We start from the raw sequence: 24,528 nt of genomic DNA on the forward strand, positions 1-24,528 counted from the left end.
TCTGCTTTCTGCTGGGTATGTAGATAGGAAACTTAGGAGAAGGTGCCTGCAATTTTTCTTATGGAGGTGACTTTGTGTTTACTATTGTGTACATGGGGTCGAGGGATATTTCAAAAGTGCTGAAGTTCCAGGGTATGCTATGGTATATTATTCCAAATATGGTTGTATATTGAGACATGGTAGCTAGGAATTCAAGATGCAGGCATCTTGGTTATATATTATTTGGTTATCCAAAACATTTAAATAAAATATATATGAAAGAAAAATCTTGTCAGGTTTTGTGCTCTGCAATACAGAAAAAAAACATTTCTATAATTTGCACGTTCTTGACATGTTGAATTCTGTGTCTCCCTCATCCATGCAGAAGAATTAACTGAATATATAAGTAATGATGTGGCGCAGACATCAGAAGCAGCTGATACTGGTGTTTACAGCCAGATGGTGGATAAATCACAGGAAGATATTGAGACAGAAAGGAATCCTGTTTCTAGGGAGACATGGATTAATTTTGAAGACTTCTGTACTTGTTTTCAGTAAGGAACAGAGGTTTTATTTTATATTTCTTATAATTAAAATTATAGTTGTTCTATGAAAAATAACAATGTAAAATATGTTTATTTTTAACAGATATGTTCTTTGTCTGCACGCAGTGTCTTACTAGGTTTCTTTTAGGGGAAATACGAGTTGTTCGCCTCTCTTGCTGCTGTTTGTGCTACAGAATCTATGCAGCTGAATGAGGACAAATGGGATTCTATTCCTCCTTTTGCATCATCAACATAATTCCCAGTCAGTTACGCCTTTGCAAACCCAGTAGTGGGGTTGTATGCGTGTCAATGAGGCTCTGCAATGGCCTACAGAATTTCTTTATAACAGTTAAAGCAAGAATTCAGCTCTGGTTCTGACCTGCTATGCGGGGCTTGGAAATTTAGGAATGGAGGACAGTAGTTGATATTTACCAGTGCTCCCCTACCATCAAGGTTCCCAACTTGTGGGGAGCCACACAAGTTGGTATGACTCTGTGGGCCAGATTTGGCCCAAAGGCTGGAGGTTGCGTATCCCTGATATACATCATATTAATACACATTATATTTAATATGCATTGGTTTTGAAGAATGTGTCAGAGCTTCAGTGAGAACTTTGAATAGCTAAAACCTTTCTTTATATAAAATCTTGCACTCTAAGTTGAATGCTGCCTTCTATTAAAGTTGAGTTCACTGAGACTGATTCATTCAAACCGAGCTCAGAAATTATTGCAGTGGGAATTTTCAGTCATTATCTAAGGATGAGTAAAAACTGATAGATTTCATAGGAACATTAACAAACTACATAAAGAAGTATCAGCACTATTAGGGGTACTTTTGAATTTTGTAATTAAAGTGATTTTTTTAGGTATTAAACTTTTATGGTAACTTCAGTTCGTTGCTGCTTGCAAAAAAAAACCCTACCTGCCTGATATGCACAAGGAAGACTTTGATTAATATGTTTGTTGCAGTTCCATGTCAGCAGCTTTCACTGGAGATCAATTGTATTCATCTTTTATGAAGCTGCAAATGTTGAACCATTTTCAAGAAACACTTTTGATTCTGTTTCACAAAAAGAGAGAGCTAATTATAGCACATTCATGAAATAAAAGTGCTTTTTGCTATGGATGGAGCATTGTTTTTAATATACGCTATTTAAGTTAATTGTTCCACATACTTTCCTTTTCTTCATAGGTACCTACATATTTTCCACAAACCACATACGTATACTTTTAGTTATCAGAAGGCAGATTTTAAGGTAAGTGGGATGACCTGCAGAGTTTCTTTACAACAGATAAAGCAAGAATTCAGCTCTGGCTCTGACCTACTATGCAGGGCTTGGGAATTTGGTAGCGGACAAGAGTGGCAGTATTAAGTTCCATCACTCACCTGCCGCCAAATGTCTCAACTTGTGGGGAGCTCCATGGGCCAGATGCTCTGGCTCTGTGGGCTACATTTGGCCAATGGATTGAGCACCCTTCGTATACATCATATTAATAGACATTATATTTGATATGCATTGGTTTTGAAGAATGTGTCAGAGCTTCAGTGAGAAGGTAAGTGGAAGCCTTGAATTAAGTTTTATTTTTAATTGGGGAAAGCCTTGTAAATCTTTTAACTCATAAATTCTGAACATCTGTATTAAACATGTAAAGCAACTCCTACAGATAAAATAGATGAAACACACATGGGAATACTTATATCTACTAGTCATAATTCAATGTAATTGATAGTAAATCTGGCAAAATAATGTAGCAAATATTTTTCTATATTTAGAATTAGAAACGACTGTGGTACTACAAATTGTTGTCATGTAATAAAAGATGAAAAATATAGATTATGTTAATCAGGAAAAGACTGCAGGTTGGACAAGATCCTAAAGTTCCCATTGTCATGCATCTTAAATCTCAAGTCAGCAGCTGATGCCCTCTTCCCCTCCCTTCCTCTTCCCCCACCACCCAAATCTCTGAAATAGGTGGGATAGAAATGTAGACCATGCTTCTATGTGTTCTCAATGGAAGTGCAGCTGTGATGAATCTGAGGATCTATGCCAGTCACTGAAATTACATTATAGACTTCAGTTACAGTATATAAGCATTATAGTAATGCTTTTGAACATCTGTGCTTCAGTTTACAGAACTGAAAGATTTAACACTAATAATAAAATAATATGTTAAATAACATATTTCACCTGTGGTTTTGTAATTTCTACATTAATTCTCTATAACTACTCCCCCTTTAAAGTTCATTCTGCATGAGTCTAGTATGAAATCCTACACGTAGAAAGTTAACTCTATATTACATAAGTGCAAGGAACCTACAATATTATTAGTCTCTATATTGTAAAGCCTAACTAGGTTATGGGCCTGTTTTCCTGTTTGGACTTTGCAACTGCATGGAATTGAAAAATATAGTATACATTAAAAAAATCAGCCAATAACAAGGCAGTGTATTCCTGTGTGCTAGGAATCAAAATGAAATATTTTATGGAATTGCTCCATTTATTGTTTACAATATTTGCAAGGTAGAAATCATAATATGCATGTAGAATCATTTTTGTTCTGTTAGCTCTGTTAAATAGCCAAATCAAGAATCTTCATGGTATTGTATGTCTTCAGGTTTACTGATGTTAACCAGAAAGTTGCAGAACAATATCTTCATGTTTTGTACCATTAAAATAGCATAATAAAGAACCAAAAATAGTTATTATAAATTGTCAGCTGGCAAGAAGGACATTAGTAAATTAATTATATCAGAGGAAGACTAATTTCCCTTAATTTTTACTTAATCTGCATGCATAAGTGACTTGTAACTTCTTCAGAAGTGCTTCTGACAATTAATTGTTTAATTTATGTACTATGCCTTGAGCCACAAAGTTGGATTTTTAAGTCAGTCATTATAAAAGTCATTGTTACATGGCAGCATTCAACTGATATTCAACATTAATGTCTTTTCCCCCTGCAGTCTACTGATGATCGAATCTTCTATTATTTATTTGTGGACAGTTTGAAGCCTATTGAAATCCTGGTTAGTTTTTCTGCATTAGTGCGCTGGGGAGATACTGGAGGTAAAATCAGTACAAAGAAAAGAGCATGTATGTTGTTATTGATTGTTCTGTCTTGCTGAAGATTCTCTTTTATCATAAGATATTTTTAAACTTATATTTTTCTTTTCTTTTCTCTTTTATTGTGAATTTGTGTGACACTTGAAGTCTAGGTAATTCAATAAGAATTGGGATAGTTCTGTTTGATAATTCAGAGTTCTCTCATCTGCAAAGCTGATACATGTTGTCTGTACTATCATAAGGCTTTTTTTTGTTGTTAACTTCTAAGAAATAAGTCACAGTAAATCAGACCACCAAGCTATATTCAGTTGTGCAGTATTTTGGGACAGGTTATATACAGCTTAGAGTTAAACTGAACAGGAAATTACCTGTAGCGAATATTAACATGTTCACAATTTTGTTTTTATATTACTACAAGTATATGATAGACCCTGTGGGCATGTTTACATGTACAGTTAATGTGAAGTATGAAACTCGAGTTTATTGCTCCTGGGTGCACCGTTTAAATATGCACCTGATATAGCAGCACGTTGAGCTGAGTCAGAGCATCCCCAGCTGGCAGGGAGACCCTGGGGGTCAGCCTGCCAGCCCAGGGCTGCTCCTCCTGCCTCAACATCCTATAGAGGGGCTGGTTGGTGTACAAGGGCACTGCAGTGTGGGACTAACAGGCAGCTCCCACACTGAAGTAAACTCAGGCCCAGTCAGCCCGGACAGTCTCTACATGTGCGCTGCAGCACAGTAAAAAACTCCACAGCAGGATAGTACTTGCACTTATAAGTACTGCCCTTACCCTGCTGCCGAGTTAATTAGTTTATTCCAGCCTAACAGGGGTGCACATGTAGACATGTGACATTTAATGCAGAGCTGATTAGTCAACTCCGCTGTAAATGCCTCATGTAGAAGCACCCTGCGACACATGGTAGAGCAGGACTAAATGGCAGGGGAGTCTGAAGGAGTCTAAAAGGGTCCCATTTACATCATCATAAATCATTTAAAAATAAGGTCCTATTTTTGTACTTTAACTGTAAAAGAGGACAGCTGCTCTGTTTCCCCCTGACTCAAGTGGCTGTCTACAACATTAGCAATGGGTGGAGAAGCAAAAGCAATAGATATTTTGTCTTTCAGTTTGTTGTGGGGGGTTGTTGTCTTTTTTACAGGTACCAAATTGCATGGCTTGTCTTAGAGATGTGTTGGCCAACATTTATTCCGAATTCTGTTTCTAGATAGTTATATTAATTGACCCTAATAACTTACATTTTTCTCTCTATTTTTTCCTAACAGCCACACAAAAAGAAGGTTCTATTGTACCAAAGGGCACCCTAATGGTTGAAAATTTCTCCTGGAAAAATGTGTCTCCTGGACAACTCTTACTAAAGATACATACATATGCGACTAAAGCTACTGTATTAAACCTTCCTGCTGGGTATGTACCCATCTCTCTTCCTCTTCCCCACCTCTGCACCTGTCTCTCACCCATTGACTACCTCAATAAACATTTCATTTTAAAATATTTTGTTGAAGAAATAATGATATTGTAGCAAATTTAATTCTTTTTTAATGGACTTTTTCCACACAAAAGGGACAAACGAACACATAAGACATAAACTGAACAAAGGTAGTGCAGTTCTTAACATTTGGGAATAAAGTTATTATGGAACCATGACATCATGTCACCACAGGATTTCCTGCTCTCAGCAGATAACCTCAGATATTCAGTGTAGAGCATTTTACTTGTTACTAAAATAAAAAAGACAAAACACTGTAATCTTTTGACACTAGCTGGTTTCTGAACAGGCTGCTGGTGAAAGAAACTAAATATTCATAGATTCATAGATGTAGGTTCGGAAGGGACCTAAGTAGATCATCAAGTCCAACCCCCTGCCCTGGGCAGGAGAGAATACTGGGCTCATATGACCCCAGCTAGGTTATAATTATATGATCTCTTACCACTAGAACCAAAATGTGGATTATTCAATACCTTTTGCTTTAATTAAAAAAAAGCTTGCTGGTTTATAGTTTCAAAGAGATACCATAAAAATCAAGAAGAAGGACTGTTGTGAACTTTTAGCTTGTGTTTTTAGTATAATTTATCTTATGCAAAAGAAAAACATATATTACAACAACAAATGTTATAGATATCTACTGTATTAATAATACATACAAAAATATCAGACATATTTGACATATTGGGCACATCTACACATGGCTGTATAGTACCTTTCTTACTGCGCAATCGTTTAGTACTTCCTTTTGGAAGTGCTAAAAGATGTTGCAGTAACAGCCCGTATTGTGCCTTGTTGGCTGTGCATGGTTATTTTTGGCTGCTATGTCACTGTAGCAAAGCTCTATAATGGCTGCAAGGGAAGGGTCTTCAGCTGGGAGGTAGAAATCCTCTCAGCTCTTCCTGAAGCCACTCCAGTGCAGAGTCATGGGACTCGGATGAAACCAGGACAGGGGAGGGACACACTCTGTGCCTCACTGACCCAGGCTAGGAATGTGGGGTGTGCCACTGGCACTGCCTCACTCCAATAGCTCGCAAGCCCCATGTCCCACCCCCCCTGCACCCCATGGGTAGCGCCCCATACCCCTACCCCAGACAAAACCCAGGGACCCCAATATTAACTTATGCTTACCTGTGTACATGTAAAAAATGGTAGTGTAAGAATGATGTTGTAGCTCTGATGGTCCAGAAATTATGTGAGGCAAGGATTTCTTAGGATGATATCTTTTATTAGATCAACTGTGTAGTTGGGATAGAGTTAGACAAGTTTAGGAATGTAAGACTTTCTTTGTCAGATCTTGCGTTTGTCTAACTCTATCCCAACTACATAGTTGGTCCAATAAAAGAAAGCACCTTTAAGAAATCTTTGCTTCTTACATGTAAAAAAATGTCATTATGGTAACACATGACCAGGACTATTGAGCCTTATTTTGGGTATTTGAAATCAAATTTATGAGCTTAAAAGGGAACACCTTTGTGTTACTAGTAGTATCCAGAAATTGCAAAGAAGGCATGGTCATTAAACCAAAGTATTGATTCTCTGTCTTCCTGAAATGCTAAAGCAATTTGTAATTTTCTTATATAAAAAACACAATTAGAAAATAAGTATTTGATACTGGCTTCTCTATTTCTCAACCTGTAACTAACTAGTGGTTCTAGGCATGTTTCCTGGTGGTCTCTCCAAGTGCATATTTTGAGAACCAAGCAGTTAAAATTGTGTATTGAAAGGAGAGGTGAGGGGAGAAAAGGATTTCACTGTTAGTCAGTGGAATGAAAAGCCACTGTTTATTAAAAAAAAAAAAAAGAGTGCCTTGATTAGTGTATTTTGTTCTTTAATGTAGGCGACATGTGTTAATCTTCACTGCAAGTTCTCCTATAGGGCACCATATCCATCTCTGTAGCATGGTTCCATGTGTCTTTGGAGAAGAGGATACTGTTATGCCAAACCTTGAAAAGGTACATATTACTGAAATACTTCAGCAAGTATACTACAAGTTGTCAACCATTGTTTATTTTTATTTTATTTCAAAACCTGCATATTGTCTCATCTTTATTTAGAGTTGATATTTCTTGAATTATATTAATATCTGCAGAATGAATGAATGACAAAGGAAAAGAGTTCAGAGGTCTGGGAAGGGGGAAGAGGGAGGCACACTGAATCAGAAATTGTAATATCTGCTTGATATATATCTCTAAATGGTATTGGATGTCTTTCTGTTTCGTGACCAATAGTTGAAAATTCATTTAGGTAACAATATAAAAACGAATGTTAAAGAATCTGGTTAAAGTATGTAACTTTAACCTGCTATATGATCTTTCCTATGGCTGCATACTACACATAATGCACATAGAGTTGATTAAGCTGAGTTCAGAAATAACTGTTAGACTTTCCAGTGTTGCAAACTGTTCTTCAAATCAGTAAGGGTTTTTCCCCCCATAGGGTTGTGAGTTTCCTAATAGGTGTAAAAATAAATTTTATATTTAAAATGAACTATTGATCTAAGGGACTTTATAGAACCTCTGATAACCTTGGGGGCTAATTAACACCTTTTTATAGCTATTGGTTAGCAGGTGTGCAGATGTAGACACTTGTCACTGCAAGGGTTACACTCAGTCCATATTTTTCAAGGACTAGAGACTTTAACTTTTAATGTCTGAAACACAGTTGTGCAACAGTTTTGAAATGGAGATTTTGTAGACATTTATGCAGCTGCATAATTGAATAATCCTGACACTAGGATATTAAAATAGTTTAAGTAAACTTATAATGGGTATTTTAGCAATGTAGAAATTAGCTCATTCTAAAAGTAGAAAATTGTGTTTCCTGGTTCTGGATTGTCTCATTCTTCTTTGCCTATGTAGGTGGAACTTCCCTTACCATAACACAAGAAAATAGAAGACCCTTTGCAATTACCATTTGGGGTCATCTTTCTTTTTGCAGGAAACAGGCACTTTTCACACAGCACCATTTCCATCTTAGTCTCCAGATTTGCTTATAGAAATCTAAGTGAAAGCTAATGGGCTTCCTGTAACACACACATTGACAAAGTGTTCAACTATGCACAAATAACATCTACATACTTTGAAGGCATAGGAATAGAATAAATAAACTTTGTGCCAAAAAGCGTATTTCAATTCAGAGCATAATTGCTGTATTTATACTCCCATTATATTATAACATCTTCATTTTGACTAAATATTCTACTCTGCCTGATACAAAAGCAAAGTAATCAATAGTTGATGTAAAAATATTCACTATCTGATAAAATGATAGCAATTTCCTTTCAGCTAGAATGAGTAGAGCTTTTGTATCCTTTGAATGCCAGAAACCAAAGCAGCTTGATATCATATCAAATTAGCAATGATTTAATACTTCAGTACAAATGAGATACTTGTATGCTTTGTAATATAAAGAAAGATTCAAGAATTCTATGCAGTAATAGTTACTTACGTCCTCTCTCTCTAGGAGAGCTACCGGTTTATAGAACAGGCTACAGCAATCCTGAAGGCTATTGCAAATGTGATAGATAATTTCAGCAGTGAGCCAAGACTTTCCAAAACCCTGAAGGAGTTGGAACTAAGTCACTGTCCTCCTGGTCTCAATGGTACTGGGATAGTGAAAGAACACTTCAAGGTGAACAAACAGTATAAAGAACCTGCTGTTTTTAAAAGACCGCAAACTGTAAAGAATATGCATCTTTAACATTTGCTTTGTTTTCTTCAGATAAGTTCTCTTTATGATCCAGATTTTCAAAGGGACCCCAATTCTGCTTGAGATTTTTGCATGAACTGTTTAGTGCTCATTTTAACTTGCATATGCAAATGATAGAATTTGTAAACACGAACAGCAACTGTCTTTCTTTTCTATTAACAAATTATAATGTATGCAGAACTCCACATGCTAAATCAGAAGCTGTGTTTTGGCAATTTTGCCATGCATGTTTTTAGACATCGAAATAGAGCAGCTTTTAACTGTGACCTAATTCAGGGTAGGAAAGTGAAGAGATTAACTGGAGTTCTGAAAGCAAGACATGGCATAATTGCCTACTGCAACTAATATTCATGATGCAGGGAGAAAACGTATTTTTGTTAAGACAATAAATTATTTTCACGTTGATAGCATTTCCACATTTTATATTAAAATAGTCCAAACATATTATTGTTTGTACTTCCATTTTAGTATGCAGGAACTAAAGTGAATCAGGTACTCCTACAGAACTAGTAAGGTCCCTTCCAGCCCCTAACAACTATGAAACTATGAAACTTTAAATAAAAATAATTAACATAGACCTACATGTTCATAGATTTCTAGAGTCAGAAGGGACCTGGTAGATCATCGGGTCTGACCCCCTGCTCCAGGCAGGAAAGAGCGCTGGGGTTAAGAAACCTCAGCCAGATGCCTGTCTAATCTCCTCTTGAACACCTCCAACATAGGGGAAAGCACCACCTCCCTTGGAAGCCCATTCCATATTTTGGCAACCCTTACCATAAAGAATTTCTTTCTTATGTCCAATCTAAATCTATTCTCCTTCAGTTTGTAGCCATTATTTCTGGTAACCCCAAGGGGCGCCCTGGTAAACAGAGTGTCTCCTATTCCCTGCTGACCCCCCCGATGAGTTTGTAGGTAGCCACAAGATCGTCTCTCAGCCTTCTCTTGTGGAGGCTGCAGAGATTCAGGTCCCTCAGTTTGTCTTCATAGAGTCTAACTTGTAGGCCCTCAACCATAGGAGTGGCCCTCCTCTGAACCCTCTCATGGTTATTCACATCCCTCTTGAAGTGCAGCACCCAAAACTGGATGCAGAACTCCATCTGCGGCCTCACCAATGCTGCATAGAGGGGAATTATCACTTACTTAGACCTGCTCATGATGCACCTGCTGATGCAAGAAAGAGTGCGGTTAGCATTGCTTATTACCTTGTCACACTGGCACCTCACGGTCATTTTTGTGTCAACCAGGACTCCGAGATCTCTTTCCACTGTTGTGGTGCTCAGAATGGTGCCTCCCAGTCTATAGGTGTGTTGGAGATGCTTTCTCCCCAGGTGCAGCATCTTGCACTTATCCTTGTTAAATTGCATCCTATTTTGATCTGCCCACTTCCCCAGTCTGTCCAGATCTGCCTGGATTTGCTCCCTGCCAAATCTGCCTGAATTCACTCCCTGCCCTCCAGTGTGTTTACTGTACTCCATAGTTTAGTGTCATTTGTGAATTTGGACAAGGTGCTTTCAACACCTTCATCCATGTTGTAATAGCAATGACTAAAGATAATAAAGAGAATGACAACAAAAACTACAGATGCTTACTAGGGGTGTGCGAAATGGATCATATTCAATTCAGATTTGGATTCAGCCCAAATCAGGGACAGCGTTTGATTCACTGATTTGGATCACTGGCCTGATTCAATTCAGCTGAATCCAAATCTGAAGATTCGATGCTGTTTCGGAGAAGTACTTCTGAAGAAGTACTTCTGGTCCACTTCTGGATCCACTGCCAAGTGCATGGGGGCCGAGCTCAGCGATTGGCTGCAGGGGGAATCTGGGTGCCCCCCTCAGACCCAGGAGTGTCCAAAAGTGGCCCCCTCAGACTGCAGGAGACCCAAAAGTGGACCGGAAGTGCTTCTGGTCCACTTCCAGGTCCACTGCCAAGCTTGCTATGCACCCCCCCGTGCTACTGTGGGATGCTCCATCCACCCCACCATCTCAGCATTCACGAGCCACCTAGTACCTTGAGGTATGTAGAAAAAATATTTAAAGCTCCGTCTATGTCTGAATCATCGAATCGCTCTGAATCAATTTGGAGGGTTACAATTCAATTCAGAGAGATTAAAGGGTCTCCTGATTCAAATTCAGAGATTTAGCCGCCGAAATCAGGCCGAATCAAATCAGCGACTGAAACTTCACACAGGCCTAATGCTTACTGTAACAGGGCAGTCTGGCAGACAGCCCTGAAGTAGGAGCCAAGCTATGGGTGGCTAGTTGGCACGTAATAAAAGCTGAGATTTATTTACTTATGCTTGCCTGTGCATATGTTAAAGAACAGTAGTCTAAGAGTGATGTTGTAGCTGTGATGCTCCAGAAATTATGTGAGAGGCAAGGATTTCTTAGTAGGGCTGTGTGAAGCTTCGGGTGCTGATTCGATTTGGAGGAGATAAGGCCTGATTTAGTGGCTGAATCTCCGAATCTGAATTGAATTAGGAGACCAATAAAAAGGTCCGAATCAATTCGAGCCTCTTTGAATCGATTTGGAAAAGATTCAGAGAGTTTCAGAGATTCAAGCAGTCCCCACTCGTCATCGCAGGGAGCTGGACCCAGACTCTGTACTGGTAAGTAGGGGTGGGAGGGGGTGCTGAAGAAGGAGGGGACCACTGAGGAACCCCTGCCAGGCCCCATCCCCTGCCTGCTCCCGCAGCCCTCCTGAGCACCCCCCAGCCCCACCTGTTCTAACAGCCCCAGCATCCTAGCTCTTAAAAAAAAAAAAAGAAAAAGCCCCACACTCACTGGCTGCTGCAGCGACTGTCAGGGCTTCTGGGGGCTCATGGCAAAGTCCCCCACACAGCAGGGGGCAGCGGGGGGCAGCAGCCAGTGAGCGCGGGGCATTTCTTTTTCTTAAGGAGCCAGGACCTTTGACAGGGCAGGGCAGCCATTGATGGGCCTGGGAAAGTGGGCGGGGGATGGGGCCTGTTTGATTTGGAGATTCTGCCAAATAGGCAGCAGCCGAATCTCCAAATCAGTTTCAGCCAAATTGATTCGGGACAGTGATTCGAATCACCGAATTGAATCAGTCTCCTGAATCGGTCAAATTTGAATACTAGCTGCTTCACACAGGCCTATTTCTTAGGGTGATATCTTAGGGGGAAGAGAACAAGGAGCTTGAGTTGGGGAAGAAGCAGTTTGAGGCCAGGAGATGGGTTGAAACCCAAAGGAGCTTGCTAGGCCAAAGCTAAAAGGCCCTCTCCTGCCACCTAGAAAAAGATGAAAGGTTTTGCTTTGCTCATTTGTTTGGGGCAAGGGTTGTTGGCTGTGTTTTGGACTATTGCTTGGAATGACAGACAAGATCCAAAGGCAATAAAGTCCATGTGCCCAGGAGCAGGCACACCAACCCACTTGCATTTACACAGTGATATAATAAGTATTTGGCTGCCCCCCCCACAACAGTTACTTTCCTGAAAGTATTAGTGATATTAGAGTAATGCTACCCTGACTTCTTTTTCTGCCATCAGTATTTTGTGTGTTTGTTACAACTTGAGCTACTTGTATCTAGGAACTGAGAAGCTGATATAAATGACAGTATATTTAGTAGGTTAGATATTCCTTTAAAAGTAGGTATTAATTCTGATATTATAAAAGCCTTAGTCTGTCTGTCTGTCTGTCTGTCTCCCCATCCATAATGCTTTATTCACACTCTGATTAGTTGACCGAAACAGTCAGAGCACTCTAAAAGTTTTGGGCCAGGAGCACCGCCATAACAGCAGGGACACAGGGGACAGAGTAGATGGCAGCGATGGAGGAGAGTGGGGAGAGCGGCCCCGACCCCAAACCAGCCTGTTCCCTCCCCTCCTCCATGCAGGCAGTGGTAACGGAGGAGGGTAGTGGGGGACACAGGGAACAGAGCAGGGGGCTGGGCCAGACCCCGTGCACCCCCCACCCTCACCGCTGTTTTGGGGCCAGACAATTAGATACAAGTAGAAAAAGATGTGCACAAGACAATGAATCTGAGGACCTAGCTACACGAAGAAGGTGATTGGATGTGCAATGACATCAAGGGAGCCGTGTAGATGACTCCCAAGCAGATGCTACCATGTGAAGACAATTAGATGCACAGTGCCATCAAGAACACTGTGCTAATGAATCACAAGAGGAGGCAGCTGTGCACAGACAATTAGATGTGCAACACCATCAAGAAGGTCATATAAGTGAGTCTCGTGAAAAAGGCATTGTGCAAAGACATTTAGGTGCCGCACGAAATCAAGAAAGCTGTGTACCTGAGTCCCAAGAACATGCTGCAGTGAGAAGACAGTTGGACTCTTTTCGCTCTGCAAAAACATGACAAAGGCAATTCCTAATCAGAGACAGTCATTTCTTACAAGACAGTCAGAAGTAGAAAGGCATTACTGCAGTAAAATGGATGTCGTTTGCCAATTTTGTCATTCTTTAAACTTCACAGCTGAGCAGCCATCAGATGGAAAGTTTAAAAATTGCTGTTGCAAAGGAAAAGTGAGGTTGCCTTACCACCACAAATTTCCTCCGTTACTTAAAGAGGACATGAGCAAACCCACAGCATATGTTTTATGAGAACTTTCAGACCAACATTAGGTCATTTAATAGTTCTTTAAGCTTTGCATTTTTGGGAGCAAAAATTGTACCTGTTCCTGGACAGGACCCATATTGCTTTCATGTCCATGGAGAATTCTATCACCCAACACCTCATTTACTGCCTAGAGAAGGAGATGCAAGATCCTATGGCCAGCTTTATATTTTGGATCCCAACAAAGCATTTGAAGAATGGTTCAATCATCCCCAAAATCACCAGTGCAATCCTGCTTTAATGCAAGACCTGGACACTTTACAGAGAAACATCAATCCATTTTCAACCTCTTACAAAATGTTAGGTGAACTTGTAAGAGAAGAAGAGCAAAGAGCGGCTGAGGAAAATTGTTCAATTGCAAATATTAGCATGGTGTTCTATCATGACCGAGAATCTGAAAGAAGAAGATATAATTTGTCAAACAATGATGAACATACCATGCTTTTCCAAAATGACGAAGGAGAACCGCCTTTCCATAGGGACATAAGAATTTACTCAAGATCTCAAGGCTTTGAAAATCTAAGTATTTTGAATGCTAACTTAGATCCCATGACATACGTTGTGTTTTATCCATATGGCATCCAGCTTCAAAACTTCCTGGATATGAGACTTCAACATCAAAAAAAGTTTCCATGTTATAATTCAAAGTTGCTCAAACAGCAGTTCATCAAAATGAATTTAATCCAATTTTACGTGGAGGAAAATTCACTTAACAGTAGATTGTAGATTCACATTTACAACTTGAGGCAAACAATTTAAATTACATTAGGCAACAACAAGGAAATCTTAGAGTAGCACAATACAGTGGTCTTATGGACTTCTTAACAGAAACTGCTGAAACCTCTGGTATTCAATTAGGAAAAACTGTAATTTTACCATCATCATTCCAAGGGGGACCAAGAAATATGTGAAAAAGATATCACAATGCCATGGCAATAGTGAGCAAATATGGACACCCAGATCTGTTTATTATATTCACTGCAAATCTAAAATGGCCTGTTATTCAAGAAAATTCGTTTCCTGGACAAAATCTCTCAAACAGACCAGACTTAGTAGCAAGAGTATTCAAAATTAAGCTGGCATCTTTACTGGATAATGTTATAAAACAAACTGTTTGGTCCAGTTATCGCCCAGGTATACACAATTTAGTTTAAAAAATGAGGACTCCCACATGTGTACATACTATTTATATTGGAAAACAAGCTTGACACACAAGCAGCCATTGATCGTACAGTTAGTGCTGACATTCCTGATTCAGATACAGACCCACTTTTACACGACATAGTAAAAAAATACATGATACATGGACCGTGTGGTACTTTCAACGTTAATTCACCATGCACGAGTGAGGGACATCATACCAAAATTTTTCCCATGCCAATTCAACAAGAAACAGTAGCTAATGTCAACAGATAACCTTTCTATAAAAGAAGCCAAACACTTACAATCCAAGTAAGCAAACACAAAGTGACAGTCATTATGTCGTCCCATGCAATAAATATCTTTTGTTAAAATACAACACTCATATCAATGCTGAAGTATGCACATTCATGAAGTCGATAAAATATATCTTTAAATACATTTACAAAGGATATGACTGTGCCAATATTAAAATAGTAAACAATCAACAACTACAACATGACGAGATAGCTAATTACCTTGATGCAAGGTATGTGACACCACCAGAGGCTATGTGGAGACTGGAAAACCAGATGCATGACAGATCTCATGGAATCATTAGATCAGCAATTCATTTGCCATTCCAACAGTCAGTATATTTTCAACCAGGACATGAGCATGAGGCTGTCGATAATGTAGATATTTAAAAAGCAACTTTAAATGCTTGGTTTTCACTAAATCACAATTGTCCTGAAGTACGACAGTATTTATACTGTGAAATTCCATACCATTATGTATTTCAAAAGGGTGTTTGGCAAAGACAACAAAGAGGTGGAGACAACATTTTTTCCTAGGATGTATTCAGTAAGTCTAAATGATACAGAAAGATTCTGTTTAAGAGTTCTACTACTGCATGTCTGTGTAGCAACCAGCTTTGTAGAATTATGTACCATTAACAGTGTCCTCTGCGATACATTTCAAGAAGCAGCAAAAAGACATAATTTGCTGGCCAATGATGAAGAATGGAGCCAGTGTCTGTAGGAAACAGCTGCAATTCAAATGCTAAGACAGTTGAGTCACAAATTTGCATATTTTATAAGCCATCTAATGCATATCAGCTATGGGAACAATTTAGGGATGCCATAACAGAGGACCATAGGAAAAATGACAATGATGATGTTGCAGTACAAAAAAGGCATTGCAAGATATACAAGAATTGTTGATGGTCCATGGACTAAATTGTAGTTCTTTTGGTTTCCCTGATCCAGGCACCATTGTTGAACAGAGAAATGACATCCTTTATAACATTGACGAAGAATTTGCAGAGGCAGAACAATGAATTAGAAACTTCAATGTGCAACAGAAATATGCCTTCAATCAAATTGTTACTGCTATAAATGGAGAGAGTGCAAATCATTGCTTTTATTTGGATGGATCTAGGGGATCTGGGAAAACTTACTTAAAGAACACTTTAATGTGTTACATTAGAGGAATTGGACAAATTGTTCTCCCTTTTGCAACAACAGGAATAGCTGTTCTTCTTTTAAAAGGAGGAAGAACAATACACATTGGCTTCAAATCACCCATCCCAACACCTGAAACATCTACTTCATGTGTGAATTTATAGTCACCTGAAGCTGCCGCAATGAAAAAGGCTACACTAATTATAATTGATGTGGCCATAATGATGCACACTCATGCACTTAGATTCATTGATTTATTGCTCAAAGAGATTATGCAAAATGAAATGCCATTTGGAGGAAAATACTTTTGTTAGGCAGAGACTTCAGACAAACATTACCAGTCATAGTACGATCTACAAGAACAGAGATGATAGAGGCATGCATAAAAAGTAATCGTCTGTGGTCAAATTTCACCAAAATCAAATTATCACAAAACATGCGCACTGAAGGACATCAATTCCATGACTGGACTCTCAAAGTTGGTGAAGGAACTATGTCAAAAGATTATAGGTTACCATCAGATCTAACTGAAATACCAGAAAATGTTATTGAAATGGAGTCCATTATCACAGCAGTTTATAGGAACCACATTGAAGTAGAAGACTTGGAGTCCCATGCAAAGAAAATTTTTGTAACTCCCCAAAATAAACACCATGGAACTGAATACTAAATTTATTATTATAACTTTGCTGCCTGGTGAAATGAAAAGGTACTGCAGCGCAGATTCTATGATCACGGATGACTGAAAATCAAACTACCTATCCCATTGACTTTTTAAATGCACAGACACCATCAGGACTCCCACCACATGAGTTGCACTTGAAAATTGGCACTATTGTTATGTTACTCAGAAATATGAATCCAAAAATGGGACTGCAGTGGAACTCGACTGATAAGAGGATGACACCACAATTTCAAAGATGGTGAAATAATTACAGGTACTAATGTAGGAGAACGCATCATCATTCCTTGCATTGATTTGGCTCCATTGGACACACAACTACCTTTCTTTCTGAAAAGGAAACAATTTACCATAATAACATTGTTTGTAATAACAATTAATAAATCACAAGGACAAACATCAACTCTGTTGGCTTCTACTTACCTGAACCAGTGTTTTCCCATGGACAATTGTATATAGCCCTAATGAGAACCAAAAAAGAAAACAACTTAAGAATCTACATTTCACCGATGGCAAATAAACAAGGAAATCTAAACAGTGATGAGAAAATATTCACCAAAAAGGAAGGAGATATTTGATTATACTTTATTCCTGCCACACCATCTGGATGCTTAGCCAAGTTGTAAGCAACCCAAAGAAACATTGGGGACCCAACCCCAGTGGCATATCAAATCACGGAAAAAGGAAACAATTCATATCTTTACATGTTCAGCCTACTTAATTTAATTTTTCAATATATTGCCTTAATTTACAATCATATAAAAATTAAAATCTATTTGTTTGTTCCTCTTATTTGTAAGTCATCCATCATTCTGCTCCTTGGAGGCAAAGGGGATTCTGATGATTACACTTTAAACAAACCACCAAGCCATTTTCAAGTAGTAATAACTGGAGGCCAGCAGTCAGCAATGTTTTTAAGCTATAAGCTGAAGCAACCCAACTTCACCAGTGAGGCTGGCTGATGTTCTGATCTAGCTGCCACTGCTTTCCCTGTCACAGGCTCAACTCCCTTCTGCCTGATGCCAGTACAGTTACACTTTGTTTGACACTTGCATAGGGGCAGGCAAAGCCCTCACCACCAGAGAGTTGCTGAAGCCCCAGTTCTGTGGGCTGTAGATTACTAACATTTGCTTTAGGTCATTAGATTCTCATTTGTATTGAACATATGGATAATAAGGTTATTTCCCATTTTTTCTCTGAAATTATTTAGGTCTTTAAAGATAAATGTTTGTGATACATATTTATGTACTAACTAGAGGCTGTTTGGATGGTAAAAAACGTGTCACATTCTTTTAAATGGAAAACAATAATTGTTTTTGAACATTTCTGAATAAAGTATTAATGATCAAAGAAATTAGTAGTTAGCTTGCTTGAAAAATAACAAATTCTTGTCTAAATCTTTTTCCTCTTTTAATTTTAGGTTTTCAATAATGCTTTTTGGCATTTGATCAAACAAGTACTAGGTAACAAGGTTCCTCCCAATTTTGAATTCGCTTTCAGATCTTTTACTTTGGACTTTAAAGCCAAGGATTCTTCAATGGAAGACATTTTATTTTCAGGTAAAGAATTAATATAATTAAGTAATTTATATAGCTTTAATTTTCTGTTTCTAGTCTAGACCAAACAGATCAGCATCATAATATTTAGAGTGTCTAATACTTTTCATTATAAAACATTTGTGAAACCTTTTCATTGTGAAGGCCTAAGTCTTTCATTGTTCACAGCAAGCCTTTGAAATGGCAGTGAAAAATCTTCAGACTAGAAGTTCCTTTTCTTTGCACCAGGAATTTCTGTTTCAGTGAGTTATAAGCTGTTAAGACTGTCATTCTCTTTCTCTTATTCTCGTTCTTATTTTGAAAGCACATGGGTAGCATGCAAAAGTATTAACTGAAAATTACCATTTTAAATAGTTGTGTCCATGCTGCTGGTAAATTAGACAGATACACAACACAAGGAATACCTGCAGTTTTCAAATCAGCTATGATATTACCTTTTTTCTGACTGGAAGAATGGCCAAAAACATCCCACACTTCCTTCCTAAGCTAGTAACAAACAGGATATTACCCCACTCCCATGATGAGAGAAGAAAGTAAGTCAGACTGGGCTCTTGGGGTACCTATAGATGTGCTCATTTGTGTTTTAATTAAAATACTCCAGCATTGCTTCATCATTACATGTATTAAGCTCCCACATGTTTCAAAATGGCTGTGGGGGTGCCTTATCTAAACTTCATCTATTGAGTTTTAGATAAAGTGTCCCATGACCACTTTGGAATGCGCAGGGGCTTAATACACATGACAGTGAACCATTTTAATTAAAGCGGCTGTCCAGGAACTGCCCTAATTAACCTCTCTACCCGCAAGCATGTGTATAGGCATCCTTAGCCTTTCCTCTGGCCCCTGTTATATAATAGTGTTTGATCATGTGATGAAATAACTTTTTTTCTCATAGGCGTGCTGCCTTATTCATTACCCAGGCTAGATGCATAAAGTGGTTAAAGTTAAGTTTACCCTGGCATCCAAGGATATGGCACTTCCCCATTTTTTAGTACTTTATTTTGCAAAATAAATAACTTTTATTCCATGACATTTTATGCATGTAGCTTATAATGTATATTGTTACACATTAAGTCAGAGAAAATTATAAACTGAAAAGTTGAGAAACTGGCAGGAAGATAAATATCCATTGGTTTAGGCCATTAAATCAGGGTGATTTAGCATTTCATTGTGATATTACCAATTTATGGTGACATTCCTTACCCTTGGTAAAGCAGAAGGCCCTGATTTACTTCTGTTAATACAGATATTTTTTAAAGCTTTACTACTTACAAAACATTTTTTTTTTACAATTTACAAATATAACTATGCTAACAAAACAAAATAGCATTCTGGGTCTCGGAAAGGAGAGAATCTGCCACCATGAATACAGACTGTACATAATCCTTAGTGGAGGGTTTTTTTCCTTATCCGCTGCTGATTCGCTGGGCCTTGTTACACATTCACTTTCAACAGTTGCAGAACATTGGAATATAGTGACCTATTAAGGTGAGTAGGTGTTAGGGCCATGTTGCATGGAACACTTAGTATGTAGAATGTTATGCGTTATTAAAGTTAGGACATGTTCTGAACAGGTGCATGATAATGTTTACTACGAATCCTAATATACACAGTTTGTGCCCTGCCACTAGAAAGCTGGAAAGCTTGTATTCTGCCATGCCATGCTAAAGTGACTTTTCCCAATTTTCTGACAGTGGTTGAAAACAGCCAAGTGCAGTGGAAAGTACTGACTGACTAACAGGCCCACTCTGCATGTTACAGGTATTGACCAATTAACTGGTTAATTGTGCAATTACCTGGAAACCAGCTACACATACATAGTAGCTCTCATACAATAAAAAGCTCATACCAGCTATACAGGTAGACCTTGAAAATGTGTATTAACTTTGTAACTGGGTGCTGTTAAGCTTTAATTTGCACATGTAGTGGGGTCTTCCCTGTGGCTGGGAGCCCCATCAACTGCAGGGGTGCATCGTGTCCAGCATAAAACCCCTGGGCACTAGGGTTCACAGCAGCCATGTTCCACAGGATCCAGGAGTTTTATGCACCCTGGAGCCCTAAGGATCATGGCAACTGTGATTTCCAGGGTCCAGGGGGACCTGCATGCCCAAGCCCTAGGGAATCATGGCAGCTGGAAACCCCTCAGCTCTGGGGATCATGGCTGCTGTGATCCCTAGGTCTCAGGCCTGCAGGAAACCTCTGGGATCGAGGATCACCATAGAGGCGGCCCTCTGACCTGGAAGTATGGGTAAACCCGTGGGGCTGGAGGATTTCCACTATGGTGATCTTCTGGCCCGTCGGGTTTCCTGCACCCCTGAGGCAGGGAGATCACCACAGCAGTGATTCTTCAGTCCCAGGAGCTTCACACTCCCCCACAGTGGGGAGATTGCCTCAGCAGAGATCCTCCAGCCTCAGGGGTGTGTGGGGCATCCCAGCAGCTGGGAGCCTCTCAACTAGGGTGACTGGGGCTCCCAGCCACAAGAGCTTGCTTCTTGCCAGTGCAAGGAGAGCTTGGGGTTGGGCTCCCTCTCCACTAGCAATAAGGCACAATGGGATGTAATGTATGATTCCACAATTGTGCCTTCTGCCATGCACCATGTGGCATGCCAGGAGGAATGATTGTGTGCATTGTGCATTAGATCCCATTGCACCTTTACCTACATGTGTAGAGGGGTCCGCAGTCTCACTAAGGACTCAAATTCTAATCCCTCCTTGACTGGCTATCCCAGCTAGGAATGGATATTCAGGAGCTTCTTGAAGATGCCAAATGATGGCCAGAAATAAATCCCTGCCCTGACTACCAGTGAGCTCAGACAGATGGGAACTCATACTTGGAATCTGTGATGATTAGCAGTGGCAGTAAAACTTTAGGATGTCCTGTGGTACATTCATGGACCTTTATGCTAAGTTGGCCCCTATGCTCTGCTGTCAATATATTGGGCTTTGGCACTCCATGTCCATAGAGAGAGAGATGCATGGCCCTTATGATTTTGAACTTGGTGAACACTGACAGCCTCTGTTCTGTAACCAGCTAATTTGACAGGAGGAGGACAATGGCAACCAAGTCCATGTATGAGATGTGCAACACCATACTTGAGGAGCTTGGGGCTTGGCTTCTGGTTTGGGGACCCATAGGAGGTTATCACTTGGGGAAAACATATGAGCTTACCGGACTATGCAGGGGCTTTGATGTGGAATACATACCCAAACTGTGCCACCAGCACTGTGCCTCAAATTACATAAATCATAAAAGATAGTAAATGAGTTGGTCTAATACATTAAAATATTGATATATTCATATATGTTAATATATGAATATATTGATGAATTAAAAGGCTAATAAATTAGTTGGGCTAATAAAATTAGTTGGTCTATGTGCCCGCCTTTGCTCCATTAGGCGTTCGAGCCACCTTCGCCTGGGTGGTCGATCTGATTTGTCCCGGGCCTGCGTGTGGACCCCGGAGGGTACCTTGGCTGACGTCAGGGAATCCCCCTAACTCACCTGCCATGACTTTGAATGGGATCCCCCTAACTCCCCTGCCATGACTTTGAATGGATCCTCAGTGGAGGGGGTCCCCTTTGAGGGAGCCTCCAGGGTCGTCACGCCCCTCAGCGGGCACTCATGGGGCTCTGACCTCCCCTACACCCCGGCCAAGCGCCACCTTCTGCGATGGGTCTTTAAGCCTCTCTTTATAGCTGGCCCCCGCTGGTTCCTCCTCCTGAACTTCGTGTAGCCCCTCAGCAGCGAGCCCTGGTGTCCTGGCCGGGCTCTGGTGTGAAGGCTAAGAGGCCCTCGGGTTCCAGCTCGACTACCCGGTGTCCCTAGCCTCAGTGTCCACTGTCAGTGGCTCCCCGTGCGCCCCTTGCCCCGAGCTGAGCACTCTATGGACCTATCATAACAAGAGGGACCATGGCACTTGCCTTGATCCTTACCCCTATTCCCAAAACACCTGATGTGACACAACGTGAACCTCCACCACCATGACTGCCGGTGAGGTGTAACCGCAGGGAAAGAAGGAGCCCCGAAGGAAAATAGAGTGCCCCTTCCCGTGGGGTCCCTGTGCTCCCCTGGTGCCTCAGTGTCCCTAGGCCTGGGCACTTGCCCCAACCGGGACTCTTCTCTCTCCCCCTAGGCTCAGCTTCTATTCAGGGTTGTAGCCCCAGTCGCCTGAGGTCAGATCGCTACAGGTGGCTCTTCCTGGGGTCGCCGTGGATCCCTCTGCTGGCACCCTTAATCCCCGCTGGGATTCCCCGGTTCGGGATCTCCCACTGCTTCCACCGCAGCTATCACCGCTGGCGCTCCCACCGGCTTCCCTTCCGTCGTCTTTACTATCCGCCATTCCTTGGCTCCGAGATCCCCCGTAGCTCCTACTGCTTCCCCAGCGCTCGCTGTTCCCGCGGGTCTTGCTGCTCTCGCTGGTCCCACGGCTCTTGCTGCTCCCGCAGCTCTCGACGCTGCAGCATCCACTGCTGCCCCTTCTGCCGGCTTCTCTGCCGGCGTCTCTGATCCCTGCCGGCCCTCTCTGGATCAGGGATTCCGCGCCACTTCCCTCACCATTGCAGCCCTTGCCGCCGCCACAGCTGCAGCTGCCTCCACCATCACAGGCAGCCAGCCGCCATGGCTGCATGCCTCCAGCCTGGAGGTTCCCCGCTGGCTCTCCTGCGTCCTCGGGACCGCCCTTTATCTTCGCCAGGTGGCGTCTCCTCCTGATGTCACCCAGCCCCAGCTGGATCTGAGCGCAGCTAATGAACCATGCGGGCAGTTTCCTGGCGCACACTCCCTTGCTCCTCCCGGCCCCTACGGAAGGTATGTTGGGGCTTTGTTTTCCTTCTATTTTGAACTGGGGTTTGCCTGTAACCCCAGATTCCCCCTCTTCTAGACCTGTGTCCCTGGGACAGTCTAATAAAAGATATCATATTTGCTCAAAGAACTTTGCCTGTCTGTGTCCTTAGACCAACATGGCTACAACCAAAAACCCAGCATAAATCATGACGGTTTATTTTCAGTTATTCTCCAGGGATTCTTGGAACACTAGGAACACTTCATTTCTCTAACATCAGTGTTGGGTGGTGTGACAGGCGGCCATCCCTGGGCCTGTCCAACATTGGCCTGACCCTCTGTTTCTGGGCTAACCACCCACCTTTCTCTTCTGCCACGCCTTTATGGGATAATAATTATGATGTTACTCAGGTGGGAGGCTGCACATTTACTACCCCAACACCAGGGGTTGCTATCCACTGCTCTAGGTCTCCCCTGCATGGTGGCCCATGCCTCGCAAATGATAGGTAAAGACTAACACTTTTTATTCTGACTTGGCGTTGAGTGGTCTTGGCCTCACTGCAGCCCTGTCTCTGTGCCCTCTCTGGCACTGGGGCTCTATACCGTAGTGTGCCCCCGCATGAGGCCTCCTCCCTAATAGCCTCAGTCCAGTCCACCTATTGCAACAACAACATAAATATTAACCCCTGGACTATAACATAATATGAGTCATGCCAGTCACACACTGCCTCTTTAAAACCCTTTAAATTTTTTTAAAACTCTTTACATTTTAAATTTTTAAATTCTTGAGTATTGAATGCCTCCTAGCCCTGGGTACCTTGTAAACTCGTGGAGCCTCATTGGCCATATAAATAATCTATCCGGCAGCCACACCGTTCCTGGGTAGTTCTTCCCTGCAGGAGCTCCTTCCCCTGGCAGCTTGCCAGAGAACTAACTCCTGCCAGCCTTGGCCCTGGGGTTTGTATGTGCCCAGAGCCCTGTCTCCTTCCAGTCAGCTGACTGGCCTGTGTGGTTGGGCTTTTAACCACTATGGCTGCCCTCCTGATACTTGATGTTCCTAAAGACTCTGGTTTTAAAGGAGCCACCTTACCTCCTAGTAACAGGGCCAGGGTTCCATGTTACAGGTGGTCAGGCTGTATACAGGACACCCACATATTCAGGAACTCTGGTTCCCTAGACATGATGGAGCAGGGGGAGTTTGTCTTCAGCAATTCTATGACTTAGTAGGGCTAACAGAAACCTGGTGGGATTCGTCCCACGACTTGGCGGTACATATTGAGGGTTATAGGCTGTACAGAAAGGATAGGGTGGGGAAGAAAGGGGGAGGGGTTGCGCTTTATGTCAATGAGCAATATACATCGACCCTCATCAAGACGGAATCGAAGGATGAGGAAGTAGAAGGATTGTGGGTTAGATTACATGGGGGGCAAGGAGAAAGGGATTTGGTGGTAGGGGTCTGCTACAGACCCCCACACCAAGGGGAAGAACTAGATTTGGGGCTCCTGAGGCAGCTCTCAGAGACCATAAAAGCTAAAGAGGC

At 41.2% G+C, this 24,528-nt stretch overlaps 1 protein-coding gene across 6 annotated transcripts in view; it reads left to right on the forward strand.

Moving 5' to 3' along the window:
• ADGB (androglobin) overlaps positions 1 to 24,528 on the forward strand; it is a 286,810-nt gene that overhangs the window by 150,607 nt on the left and 111,675 nt on the right. For all 6 annotated transcript variants that reach the window (XM_006034315.3, XM_025216304.1, XM_025216303.1 and 3 more), the window contains 7 exons: positions 365 to 533; positions 1,716 to 1,779; positions 3,486 to 3,588; positions 4,867 to 5,008; positions 6,928 to 7,042; positions 8,553 to 8,720; positions 18,073 to 18,211. In XM_006034315.3, the coding sequence (XP_006034377.2) occupies positions 365 to 533; positions 1,716 to 1,779; positions 3,486 to 3,588; positions 4,867 to 5,008; positions 6,928 to 7,042; positions 8,553 to 8,720; positions 18,073 to 18,211 (900 nt within the window). The remainder of the gene's footprint in view (positions 1 to 364; positions 534 to 1,715; positions 1,780 to 3,485; positions 3,589 to 4,866; positions 5,009 to 6,927; positions 7,043 to 8,552; positions 8,721 to 18,072; positions 18,212 to 24,528) is intronic.

Source organism: Alligator sinensis, unplaced genomic scaffold, assembly GCF_000455745.1.
Source record: "Alligator sinensis unplaced genomic scaffold, ASM45574v1 scaffold1494_1, whole genome shotgun sequence".
NCBI lineage: Eukaryota > Metazoa > Chordata > Crocodylia > Alligatoridae > Alligator > Alligator sinensis.